Genomic DNA, 13,677 nt, shown 5'->3' with positions numbered 1-13,677 from the left:
ACTTTCCTCCTCTCTCACACTCCACTGATTCCTGACGAGTTTCTTTAGTTTAGATGAACGTGTTTACCTAATCACAAAGAAAGTGGGTTACCAGTGTTTAATCAATTCACTTCATCTTGGGTGTGCAGTGGAACCATGCAGTTAGCAGGGCTGAAAAAGACCCCATGACGTGTTCAGACAGGTTAGAAACTTGGACCGGATTCTGACATGTTAAAACCTGCCACTGTGCTATTATATTTTGCTTAAATTCAGCAGTGTGGTGGTGGTGGTGGTGGTGGTGGTGGTGGTGGGGGGGGGGGGGGGGGGGGGGGGGGGGGGGTTAAGAGTCGAAGTAGGTGTGGCTGCTTTTCTTCACAAGGCATAACATCCCACTGATCCATTTCCATTTGAATATTTTTAATAAATAAGTAAAAATTTAATTAATTCATAATATCTTTGGTTTATGAATTTGGCAGCCTGTGAAAAAGTATCCCAATAAAGGCTCAATGTTAAAAACTTTTTCACTTATTATTAATTTCAACCAATTCCATACCCATTCAAACCACACCTGGGAAGTTGAATGCACTACATCATGTCTCCTTTAAAATATATTGCCCAGTAAACAAGTGGTTCTAACTACACTTGACTACATGCTGTGGACTTCCATAACACCTCTAGCATTATATATTGGCACTCACTCTTCCTACTGAATACCATTGTGGAGAAATAGGATCACATTTTGTCTTAAAATGAGGAGAATTTCGGGAAATAAGCCTTAGCTCATGGGAGCAAATAAAACACTCCAAAAACCTGCTGTTGTTTATATTTGATCTATTCTTGCGTAAGAGTTGTACTCTCTTGTTTCTGGTGTCAATTTCTTGAAAATATACAGCTGGATCTTGACAGAAGTATGGTAGGTATAGAAATTCTTTCCTTACTTCTCTCTCTTTCCATCTCTGTCCCTCATTCTCTCTTCCTTCGTGTAAGGGTAAAACAAACAACACACGTGAGAGAGAGAGAGAGAGAGAGAGAGAGAGAGAGAGAGAATTTATGAAGTATATGTTACATAGTACTAGTACATCATTGGTAATGACAGAAACAATCATACATAAACAAACACGCATACAATATGTACTGACAATGAAGAAGGCATGATTTTCACCACGTCTTCTCTTTGTAAACCTGAAATACAACATATTATGAACATATTCAAAGGCTATTTTTTTTTTCTAAAAAGAAATCTCGCACTTACTTGTCGTAAATTTCGTTGTCATGTGGGCACCTTTCATCCTGTAATACTTTCCAACCTTTTCCGTGTTTGCACGTCGTAAGTAAGATCATGTCTTTTCCATTGTGAAGATGATAAAGAGAGTTACGAGACTCAGATCCGATACCCGTCAAGTAACGCTTGCCTTTAAAAGCTAAGGTATATTGTGTATTGGGGGGGACTGCGAGGGACCCCAAGGTGCCCTTCTCGACCCCCTTTGCTGCCAACTCCTTGTGGAATAACGGAAATGAAATATCAAACCCAGGCCTAAATATCTGCACTGATATACTGGCTTTAGCTAAAATGGCGTAACCTATATCAAAGTCTTGATCTTGTACATAGTCGGGCCAAGTGCCCGAGTACAAATTAAAAATAACATGATTTCTGCCCTCGTTCCAATGGGAAAGTTTTGCGATTTTATCGGGAATATTTTTGACATAACTTGGACTAAGTGTATCCCTATCCGTTGTATCTATAGCTAGAAAGAATATACAGGCCTCATCTGGATCGGTGGTGTAGTATCTAGAGTCTCGTAAGGAGTTCAGAATTTTGACATAATGGACCGAGACTTGCTCGGTCGTCGGGTAAACGTAAATCTTAAATCCCTTCGAGCACCTGCCGAAGTCAAAACACGTCTCCATTCTACACTCCCTCCGTCGAAATCCCGTCGTTTTAGTCGCCCTCTGGAAACGTGAAAACGTCTGCAAGTTCGTGTCATCGTGGGAGTCTTCTGCGTCCAGGTACCGCCGGCTTTTTCCGCCGAACTCCAAATCGTCACTATGCCATGACTGGCTCCCATCTTCCCGGTACGTCGCTAACAGGGGTATGAGAATGTAACACAATATCACGCTAACTCCGCACAAGACGAGGAGTAGGTAGCGTTTCTTGGCCTGCATGGAATTCTACTCTTCATTGACCCAATTCGCGCCTTGTATCTCACATCTGACTTAAGAAACAGGGAGAAAAGAAATAAAAATTCGCCAGCATCATGCGTGAACTCTTCCCTAGTCCGCCATCTTGAAACTGACTGGCATGTGTGGATGCAGTGAAGCACCGAGTCGCTTTCAGGCGGAGTTTCGAAAATTCTCCAGGCAGCGCTGTTCGCTCTTCACAGCTCAGGAAAAAGTAATCAATAAAGACAGGGAGGTAATGATGAACTCTGTCGAGCCAGGAGAATTCCTAAACAGAGACGCACGGTCGGAAATGATGATCGGCCCTCGTGTCCGAATGAGATGTTTGGACTGTGATTCACGGAGGGGAATGTGACGTCATAGAACTTAAGTGAAACGCTAACTCGACAAATCTTTGCGGATAGGGCGGGTTGACAAAGGCTTCGGGGTGTCGGGTTACAATGTCAACTGTCTGCTGTTTAAGCAAAAGACAAATTTTAAAACAGGTGGGCCGATATTTATTTTATCAACCGCGTGTTGAACTTTCAAAAACACAGTGCCCCTTTTATTTGAAAATAGGCCCCGCCTGATTGGGAAAATCTAACTGTTGTGTACCTGAAGTGATTGTTGAAACGTGCCCTGTTGTGTTTTGATTCTCATTTCACATTGAGCGCGTTGAATGGTTTGTATTTGTTGTCAGCAGACAGGTAAATAGTGCTTTTCTCATAAGTCTGTTTTGTTGGATGAAAAATTTCCGGAAAGCGCACTATAAATGACGACGTTGAAAGAAAACAAGACCGTAACAAGTTTGGAGAAAGGTCAAAAAGATCTCGGAACAAAGAAAAAATTTCGGTTTCTGAATTTTGGAAAAAAAGAAAGAAAAAACTTTGCCCTTTTGTAAGTTGGGATAGGGTGCGGGACCTGGGTAATTCATACACTGTACCACAATTCGCCATTCAAAACCCAAAACCGCCTGGTGTTGCACTCAAATAGGAGAGCGGTATTTTGACGGAGTGAATCGGGTGCACTTCTTTGCGAGCGTGGTGTGTGTGTGTGTGTGGGGGGGGGGGGGGGGGGGGGGGGGGGGGGTGCAGGGCTTGAAGGGAAGCACCTCGGTGACATTAGTGAAAACAATAGGATTTTTAAGAGAGGGTAGGGAAAATAATAAATGCAATTTTAATTCTTTCTTCCACAGAAAATTCTTTGAGGGTCAATAAAATACGACAGAAAAGAATTTTATTTATGTGTTATCGTTTTATCTTTCTTTTAATACAATGAGGAATCGTTTTATTATAAAGCAGAAAAATATATTTGTACCAGCAACAGTGTCGGTCAGTGTGTAAGTTGCGACGCAGTCGTGTGCTCTCCGTCACTGGCTCACCTAACACAATAGAAAATGGGAAGTTCTCCGCTCAGACGTCTATGGGGCCGTATATTGTGAGAACCGCACAGTGACAAAATGTGTTGCATTGAATTGCTGTTGATGACCGTATGTTCTTCACTGAACGCCCCTTAATGACGTAATATATTCAATTTATAACCATATGCAGGTACGGGGGCGGATCCAGGATTATTTGAAGGTGGGGTCTGCGGATGCGAAGCCGACCCTTCACCCCCCTTTTTTTAGAGGGCAAACGGTGCCATTCGGTACGGTTTAGAACCATGATTCAGGTAGGCAAAATTCTTATTTCAAGATGAGACCAGAAATCGAAGGGGCGGGGGGTCAGAAACCCCCCTGACCCCCCCCTAAATCCGCCACTGATTTAAACATATACTTATGATCACACAACTTTATCTATTTGACCTTACTCGACCACCACCACCACCACCCCCCCCCCCCAAAAAAAAAAAGCACCAGGATTTTTTCTTTAACAAAGAAGCAGTTTCGAGTGTACAGACATGATGACTTAATATTCTTTCATGATTTATTTTTGATATACAGAAGAACAAACCCTGTTTCAACCAAGATGTGGAAAAATCTCGATTTCTCTTGCAATTGGGCCCTTTTCACCCTTTAAATTGATCAAACATGAATTATACATGTATAATTAGATATGGATGCATCACCGAAATGAGTTTAAATGACTGTTTTTAGTAGAAAGGTAAAATGTATCTTTGTCATGAATTCAGAGATTTTCAGTTTCAGTGACACTGTGTAAAAATGGGTTCTCAAATGTTTTTTGCTTTTTAAAATTCATTTTTTTCCTTATGCAATCAGCTGTATTTTGAACCCTGTAGCCAGATATTGGATTTCTAGGTTTGTTTTAACTCACATCTTTAACGGCCCAACACCACCAACTTGATACATTCGAAGACATAACTTTAAAAATATTTATATAACATTTTATTTTAAACATATTCAAATTAAAGTCAACTACAAGAAATGCAGGGACCCCCCCCCCCCCCCCCCGATCCTCTCACACAAAATCTTATAAAGCTTGTCTTGAGGCGTAGTAACGCGAAGCTCTTCTAGAGTGGAGGTGTGAAATTAACCAGCATTATATTTTGCTTCCTGTTTTGTTGCAACAGGTGTGAAATAATATTAACAGTAATATTAAAAAACTGCGTGTTTGAATGTGATCTTTGAACATAGATTGACAAGTCCTGGATGATCGTACTGAGATTTATCTTCTAGAGCTGATATTAACGAGATCACTTTTCGGACAACTTTCGGTAAGTAAAATACTCAATCTCATTGATGCCAATTAGTCAATTTACGTGCAGGTTTCACTTTCTTTTTTTCCCAAACTTCAATAGATTTTATGTCCTACACAGTGCGTGATTGTCCTTATAGATATACGTAGTCTTTGAATTGTTTTTTAGTTGTACACAGAGGTGGTGGTTGTGAAATATTTGCGTTTGCAAGAAACTTCAGGCCCATTAAGTAAATTATACACTGGTGTTACATGTACCGTATAGCCAATAAAAAACAAGACTACTGGTACGCGTTTAATCGATAACTGATTTAATACTCGTCAGATTACCATCCGCCCCCTTCCTTATGAATAGGTATTACTTTATTAATACAATGCAACCGACGTGTAGCCGCATGTTAGAAGACAATGTGTGTTACGCACAGCAGTAGGAGGCCGCTAGCCCTTCCCAGCAAGGAGTCAACTAAGCCGCAAGTTAGAAGACAATGCGTGATTACTAACAGCAGTAGGAGGCCGCTACCGCTCCCCAGCAAGGAGTCAACACAGCAGTGCGTAACCCGGGCTTAATTAGGGGTTATTAGTTGTCCACTTATGATCGGTATTGTTCGTCTTGATTGCAGCACACTTCCTACTCACTATTGGTTCGCCCGCCTCTTCTTTAAATGCTCTCTCAAACCATTCCTCAGTCAGCCGAGAATGGAAACACGTTTATCTGCCGATAAACTTCGTCGTTGATGTATTATTTGGCATCATTCTACAGTGGGTCATAAGGCTCTATCTATGATTTTTTTTCGTCTGGCATTTTACCAGATTAAGCTGACGCTTGAAAACTGAATTTAATGAATAATTTTCTCACGTGCACGTATCCAGCTAATTTTACGACAATAACTTCCAGGGCACCTCCGCCATTTGCAATTGTAGACGAACCACGTGTTTCCAACTGATAGGTCAATACAACTATACCAGACCCATTGCACGATAAAAAACAGTTTATATTTTAAAATGAATAAAAAAAACATTTGAGGATAGCGATTTTCTATTGATAAACTATCGATGGTATCCCTGTATTAAATCATCCACTGCTACCCCCTCTGTTGTAGTGTAGCATGACTCGTATCACAAGATGGAGTAATTAAGACAGGCCTACACTCTGATAGTTTTAAGTAAATTATTCTAAAATATTCTCGGACGTCATTTAAACGGCGTTGAACGGCAGTCCCAGACAAAGGATCGGCAGTTTCTAAATAAAAGAACTTGTAAATGCTGCATCTAGCCAGTTATTGTTCCTAAGTAAAGAGAGGCGATAATGATCTGTTCTTTCTTCTAGCTTAGTTTGTCGACTAAAATGAACAATTTTAGGCCTACAATGCAACCACCAATTATTACGACCATTAGGGGCCTAATGAGGTTCTGTTCTTTGCTACACTCCCTTTCTTCATGATCGCCAAACCTGTGGGGTGCTGTGTTTTAAATATATAAAAGGGGTCTCGCGAGGTAAAGCTATAACAATGAACTAAAATCCTATGAATAGGCCTATCTAATAAACCAAGAGCGCATTCTCAACGAATTAAGCCAGGCTTTACAAAGCCGGTGACCTAAAAATGGCGGACGTACATGAAAGAAAAACCGCCTAATCTTTTAATAGTCTCTCCGCCTCTCACACGCCTCCCCACACGTCGTCCCTGCGGGGTACAGTAATTAAATCTCGGCTCCGAACATTAATATTTCCGTGAATATCTCTGGTGATATTATCTCCTTAGATAGTCGATTCATTGCTGCTCTACGGGCCAAATTATTCCTTTTTCGTCTCTGTTTTCAAAGATAATAGAACAGAAGAGCTTTTTTTTTTCGATCGCCTTCAGCCGCTATGCCTTCTTCACCACGAGTTTAACTGATGAGCATGCGCACTTAATATTTCTCAGGTAGCTTCCGCATGGCGAACGGAGCCGAGATTTAATTACTGTACCCCGCAGGGACGACGTGTGGGGAGGCGGAGAGACTATTAAAAGATTAGGCGGTTTTTCTTTCATGTACGTCCGCCATTTTTAGGTCATCGGCTTTGTAAAGCCTGGCTTAATTCGTTGAGAATGCGCTCCAAGAAGCACGTAGCCTAGGCCTCTTTGACCGACATCAAATTTTTACATTCTTTGTTATAATAAGAGGGCGAACGTAGTCTAATTTGTCTTTTCGTGGTGATTTTGCTCGAAATAGCGGAGTCAAGTAAATCGGTGATTTACCGTTGGTAAAATCATCGCTCCTGCGTCCTCACAGATTACTTTCTAATCCCCCGTAATTAACGCAGTCAGGAATAAGCGCTGAAATAGGGGATTTTGTATCAGGGAAAAAATTAGTATTTATCTTTTGTTATCACGTATCTGTATTATGTAATCCTGTAACTCATTTTCCCAAGGCAACCACCAATTATGACGACCATTAATGAAGTTCTCTGCTACACTCTCTCCTCATGATCACTTGCTCGATCGTGAAACCCTGGAGGTGTTGGGTATATATTTGGGGTAGTTTACTATAGCATGCTACACTCTCCTCATGATCACTTGCTCGATCGTGAAATCTGGAGTGAAACCCTTGGTTTGTCTAACAATGGTTTAAATAAATAAAAAGGGTGTTACGGAGGTGAGGTTGCTTAAGTCATAAGAATAATGAACGAAAAACTACGATGAACATTTAATACACCACGAGGCACGTATGTTTTGACCGCCATCGCCTTTTTTACATAAGATGTTTCATCAAGAGGGCAGATGTAGTCCAATATGTCTTTTGTTGGTTATTCTGCTTCAGGTGGCTGAGATTAGTTGATCGATGATGTACTGTTGGTAAGAGTAGCTATCATCACATCCGCGTCCTAACGGATTACTTTCCAACCCCCCATAATTAACGCAGCCAGGAATAGGCGCTGAAATAGGGGGTATTATATCTGAAATTAATTTTTGTAATTATATATCCGTAAAATAAGAATCGTTACATTATCACGTATTTTTCCAGATTGAAAATATATTATAATATGCACACTGATCAAATTATAAAGAAAATCTCCAGATGTAAACAAAGGACAGTCAAGTATCACTCATCCCAGGCTGCAGGGCAGATAAAGAGAATTGAATGGAGCGCGAGTGATCTGGCAACCCTACAATTTCGTCATAATGATTCATGGGCAAACAATAGAAGCATGAAATTAACACCTTTTACAGTGTGAAGGACGACACCTAATGAGGCTTTTGTTTTCCCCCTGGATGGTTATTACAAAGTAAGAATGTTGACGTAAGTGTTATCTGCTTCCTGGTGAAGACTTTTGCGTGTTCAAAGGAACAATGGAAATGTCATTTCAAAACAAAGAGCCACATTTCCCTACTTAGGTGGCCAAAATATTGTCAATGAAACGCAAAAAAAAAAAAAAAGAGAAAATCACCAGCTGTTACTGACTGAGTCTAACTCAAATGCAAAAAGGTACGCACAGCGACAAAGCGCTATTGTAAACAGTGACCCGACGATGAGATCAATAGATGTATAAATGACTTATTGTACTATAAAATTGTACCCCTGCCCCTACTTGTATATTATTACACACATAAGGCCATCCTATACCAGAGTTGCAGATTGATTTTTCATTATGCAGTCTCTTGCACTGAAGAAAAATACTCATATATAATTTGCGGTCCTAGTAGAGGGTCGGTCCTCACTCAAATCAAAATAAACTAGCAAACATGAAAATTGACAAGCTGTATTAGGATGTAAAGTGTTGAGAACCCTTTAAACACGGTGTATGGTAATATGCACGTTTAGACAAATTTTAATTTTAATTTCAATTTAATTTTATTTTATTTTTAATTAAAATTAATATTACCGAAATGAGTAAATGTCGTTTGCGTCATGTATCAATATTTGTGCGCATAATAGTACCTACGTTATAAACATTCAGCAAAGATCTTTGGAAGGCCGCTATTTCGTCGTTTATATCAAATGAAAACTATCTGATACCCATCGTATCAATCATTATACATGATAAGCGATTAGCATACTAATTTATGTCCCCAGTCATAATAACTTTAACAATTACAACAATCCTCCCTACTCTGCTTTTCGTTGCAAAAACAATTAGCCACAACTGTTTTAATATTAAAAGATATCAATAATAATGATAATTCCAAAATTTCTAAAGTACCTTTGGGGTACGAACTCCCGTCGGGTAGGTTACAACGTTTGCAACGACGTTAACCGTTATTCCACCAGTGCTATTACACTTCCACACCGATATCGACAGATCTGTATTGCCGCGCATGCCGAAGCTTTGCGGAAATTGCCGAAGGTTAGGAAAATTCTTCAAAATATATAATTTTATTACTTTTAATCAACTCTCTCACTGCCCTGAGGTATAATGGCTAAAACCTTTCAGTTGTCACCAGACTTTGTAATTTGGGAGAAAAAAGTGAAACAGGAACTTCTGGTGATGAATAATAGATTATAGTGCTGCAAGGTCTTCTTTTCTATCCCTGATGTACGAGTAGCTTTTTTACAGTTTCTATAATTCTCTTAACGTATGAAAATATGCAGGTTTTCTGATACAATAAGACTTTGATAAAATCAAAACCAATTTTACTTTTCAAGTCGGGAGTCGGGATAAATATCGGCAAGGTGGAGATATTTCTCGCCGGCGCTTCCGCAACAGCAAGACTGAAGGACGCAAGTTACAAAGCGAAACATGTTTAGTCAAGTTAAAGACTTAATTACCGGCCTAATAGCGGCGATAGTGACTCCCGCTGTGAGCGACTTGCGCTGTCTATCGTAATCCCCCTATCATTAACACTGTCGGGGGCACACGCACGTTCGCCGTGCGTGTGCTATTAAAGTGACCGGGGACTAAATAGCTACACGGTATGTCAGTGAATGTGAGCCTGACAGTTAGCAGTACATGTCATGGTACCCTGTACTGTGTACTAGTATTTACCAATGTTTCCAGATTCATTTTTGTCATGTCCAGGTTTTTCTATTAAATTGATTTCATAATTTTAGACATATTTCATATTTCTTTTCAGATTTTCCAAACAAATATCAGTTGAAATACCATGTCCAGATTTCCAAACCTTTTACGGGACATTCTCTCAGGTTTAATACGGCACTGGGAGATATGGGAAGATAGCCGCCACCTGGCTTTCCTACACCCATTTCAAGCCAGCCCTGGGGAAACCGTACTGGTCCCCAAGGCTCTCCCCCAGGGTTGTGTTTTCAATCTTCCCGAAAAGGAATATGTGGATTTGATGCTTGCGACAAGAACCATTTCTCTCAAGCTGGAAAAGTCACTCCTTGTCATGCGGTAAAACTGAACTTTGCTGCCTTTTATACTGTGCAATACAAATTAAGTTCCCAGTGTTTTGATAAAGATAAGACCCAACCAAGAGAAGGAAACACAGGCTTTAAGTAGATGTGGATATATAGATATGTAGTGGGTAAATTTACACACACATTAATAAAATAAAGAGGTAAACTAGAAAACCCACTCAATGCAACTTAATCTGGGGCTAGCACTAGTCATGTTTTAAAATGATCTAAAACTCTTTCCCCTGAATTACATATATGTACAGTATCTATGCACTGAGGTCTGTAATATTACTCTTTTCAGGTGTGCAATTATAGCAGAAGTCCTCAATGATCAGTACGTCCATACAAGGGTGTTACCAATGCATGGATTGGCTCAGCAATGGACATCTATAATCTCAGAGGTAGTACAACCAATGAAATCAGCCTTTACTGTGGGATTTTTTTTTCTGCATGGTGCTGTAATGTACAGTAGATATTGATTGGTATGTTTGATTTTAAGTACCAAGGCCAGATACCGTAGAACTACAAGAAAAAAAATTCAGACTTAAAATAGCAAGTGCATTAGGTAAAAGAGTAATCTAATCAAAGCCCTTGCGCTCCATGTAGCCAACTAACTGCATTGGTTTTGATCGATCCAAACAGTTGGATTGAATTTGTGTACGGTTTAAGGGAAAAAGACTCACTATTTGGTGTAATTACTTAAACATGGTAATACCAGTGGGTACAACCACAGGGGCAGACAAGCTGTCATCTGGGTCTCCCAGAAGACAGTCAGAATTTTTCAAGTTACACTAGTGGACATCTGATTTTTTTCTGTTGGAAGGTGGTCAAAAATGAAGGATGAATCAACAAAGGTAATTTGGAAGACTATCAGAAATATCTCTGGATCCACCACAGATACCAACCCAACTTATTCCCAGATATGCCACTGAACTACATAAAAATATAATACTTGCATATTATTGCACATATAATAATATTCTAGGACCTTGAATACTCAGACAAATACAAAGGCTACACCAGTACCAAGGATGGACCGAAGGCCTCGGACGATACCCTCGATGCAGTGAAGTCTTCCATTCTACAGTGCCAACCTCCTTTTGTTGAAGACTACACTTTTCATGGCAACCCCAAAGATGATAATCTTTTCAGTCGAATCATCAGAGGGGAAGTACAGCAGTGGCGTATTTGGCAAAGTGAAGGTTTGTACATTACTAAGCAACAGATGGTTGAGCTGCTGTAGCCCCTCTTTAATGAATTTATTAGAACAAACATGAACTTAAAAGTTGTGAAAATATCCTCAGGCCTGGACAGGTCTTATTATTAAAAATTATTAGAGATGTTATAGACATAAGTCCTGGCATTGGAAACTGTGCCTGTGGTTTATGTCCCAGACTGCTAGTGAATGGGGTAAATGGGTGTGGTTAATGTCACAGACTGCTAATGGATGGGGTAAATGGGAAATACAACCCTGTACAGGTACCCATTACATTTCGTGATGAGAGTTTTCTTTTGCTATTTAAATTTCTACTCCAAAATTATACTGGAAAAAAATGATTAATAATTTTCTCTTGATCTGTCTTCTACACAGACCATGTGGCTGTTTTGACTCCCTTTCCAAACACTCCGGGCTTTACTGTCCTGTTGCCACGGAAACGGTTATCAAGCAACATTCCTGCAATAGAAGAACAGGACTACGTTTCTTTAATGTTAGCAGCAAGGTGAGTGTAACCATGGTTACAATAGTGAGTACTGTTGCCATGGAGACAACAGTGAGTGATACCATGGAAACAAGTCTTAAAAATGCTATGAAATACTTAAATAAATGAAAAAGATCCAAGTATTGGGAATAATGTAATTTTGACACTAACCCTAAACTTCCTAACAGGATAAATGAGCAATTTTGCCTCAAATATGTTTTTTTTTTTTTTTTTTGTTAATTTGCAAAATGTTAATTCAAAATTTGTTGGTTTTGTCTCAGAAAGTAATTTGTTGTGAATTTGTGAAAATGAAAAATGAAAAAACTTCCAGCAGTAAACTTTGTGGAAAAATGAAGCATTTGAAATGTTTTTAATTGCCTTTGTCAATAAAAAAAAAATAATAAAAAAATAAACTGAAATTTGGCCATTACATATATTTCACTTTCTTTCTTGAAGATGGAAGATGGACCAGCTGCTTGAGAATCATCTTCATACTTGTTATGTCATTCTTCAGAACATACATGTTCTTATACAGTGTAAAAATACAGTGTTCCATCAGTCAAAACAGTGTGGCCGTTGAATTTCCCTCCCTCTTTTCAGAAAAGTGGGTCAGTTGCTTCAGAAGGCTTTCAACACTCCCAATGTTGCCATGGTGTGTGAGGGGATGGCAGTAGATTATGCCCACGTCAAGCTTATCCCGCTGCATGCCTCAGGTCCAGAGGAAGTCGCCCGCCTACACGTCGAGCCAGAACACGTGGAAACCTATCGTGGGTATATCACGACTAAAGAAGGACCACAAGCTAAGGAAGAAGATCTGAAGTCTTTACAAAAGCTTATCCTCAAAGATGAGGAAGATGAGAAATGAGCTACAATTTTTTGTCAAATTACAAACAATAAATGGCAGCATATGTAAAGCATCAAATGCAATAATAGGTGGCAGCACTTGCTGATACCTCATTGTTACTGAAACATTTTATTCAACAACACATAAACTTTTGTAACGCCATAGTCAAATCATGACATATAAAACTATGCAATTTCTAGTCACTACCTGGTTATAGTTACACTGGTAGCTGTAGATAACAGCACTTGCTAGTCAAGCCAAGACTGTACAGACATGTACTAATACTGTAGATGGCAGCACAGTTCAGACTCTGATCTACTAGGCAACAGCACAGGCTTCAGGGTATCGTAACCCTTTAATATCGCCCAGATAACGAAAATGAGGTTTTTCCTGCATCTAATTATTCAATAATGCATCTGTCTTTGAACTGATTTCTGCGCTTTGACACCCACCCACCCTCCCTCCGAATGTACAAGTTTTCTCTCTTAGAAACCAAACGAGACTCAGAAACTATATTAAAAGCAAAAAGAACCAGATGTACATATGTAGTTTACCAGAACTCGGTCCCTTTTCCTAATAACTGGCTTTGCCAAAGTCAGAGGAGCTGTTATAATCATGATTCAAATAAATTTTCTTTCTTCTCAATGAGAAAGCCATGGCAGCTTCAGTATTTATCTTTTAATTGCAATGGATAGTCCGGGCACCGCATTTAGTCCCGCACCACATCAGTCCCCAAGGATGATCTTACACCCCATTTCCATAGATTAGATCGACCTACTTTAGATCGACCTAACTCCCTGGGGGTTCACGCTAAATAGCTGTCAGCCGGGCGGACGCGAAAGTTAATAACCCCCTTACAGCTTGTGGTAAGCGGGACGGACATTTAAGTCGGATTATCTGAAAGTAATCTAGTGAGACTCCCCGCGGGGATAGATCGATCTAAAATCTATGGGAATAGAGCCCTACTGTCGCAGTGTTTCGGTTCCTTGAGATGGCGATTCCAATGATT

General features: G+C 39.8%; 2 protein-coding genes across 2 annotated transcripts in view; one reads left to right on the top strand and one right to left on the bottom strand.

Moving 5' to 3' along the window:
- Positions 1-2,507, bottom strand: part of LOC106175986 (exostosin-1a) — a 43,657-nt gene extending 41,150 nt beyond the window's left edge. The window contains exon 1 of the mRNA XM_087018965.1: positions 1,232-2,507. Coding sequence (XP_086875091.1) covers positions 1,232-2,142 — 911 coding nt within the window. The 5' untranslated portion in view covers positions 2,143-2,507. The remainder of the gene's footprint in view (positions 1-1,231) is intronic.
- A 2,112-nt stretch (positions 2,508-4,619) lies between these two features.
- On the top strand, positions 4,620-13,347 carry LOC106162567 (uncharacterized). Its single transcript, XM_086994091.1, has 6 exons — positions 4,620-4,809; positions 9,842-10,119; positions 10,426-10,525; positions 11,110-11,326; positions 11,716-11,845; positions 12,425-13,347. Exons 2-6 carry the CDS (start codon positions 9,872-9,874, stop codon positions 12,687-12,689), a joined length of 960 nt encoding a protein of 319 aa, XP_086850217.1. The 5' UTR covers positions 4,620-4,809; positions 9,842-9,871; the 3' UTR covers positions 12,690-13,347.
- The last annotated feature ends 330 nt before the right edge of the window (positions 13,348-13,677 follow it).

The sequence above is a fragment of the Lingula anatina genome, chromosome 8 (assembly GCF_051362555.1).
Source record: "Lingula anatina isolate TDL-2025a chromosome 8, LinAna3.0, whole genome shotgun sequence".
Classification (NCBI taxonomy): Eukaryota; Metazoa; Brachiopoda; class Lingulata; order Lingulida; family Lingulidae; genus Lingula; species Lingula anatina.
This window is presented reverse-complemented; position numbering and strand designations above follow the sequence as displayed.

Excerpts from the sequence above, each read along its gene's own strand:
- LOC106162567 (XM_086994091.1), top strand. The coding sequence starts at position 9,872 with ATGTCCAGATTTCCAAACCTTTTACGGGACATTCTCTCAGGTTTAATA. Across the intron at positions 10,120-10,425 it reads AAGTCACTCCTTGTCATGCG|GTGTGCAATTATAGCAGAAG; the intron begins GTAAAACTGAAC and ends TACTCTTTTCAG. Across the intron at positions 11,327-11,715 it reads GCGTATTTGGCAAAGTGAAG|ACCATGTGGCTGTTTTGACT; the intron begins GTTTGTACATTA and ends TCTTCTACACAG.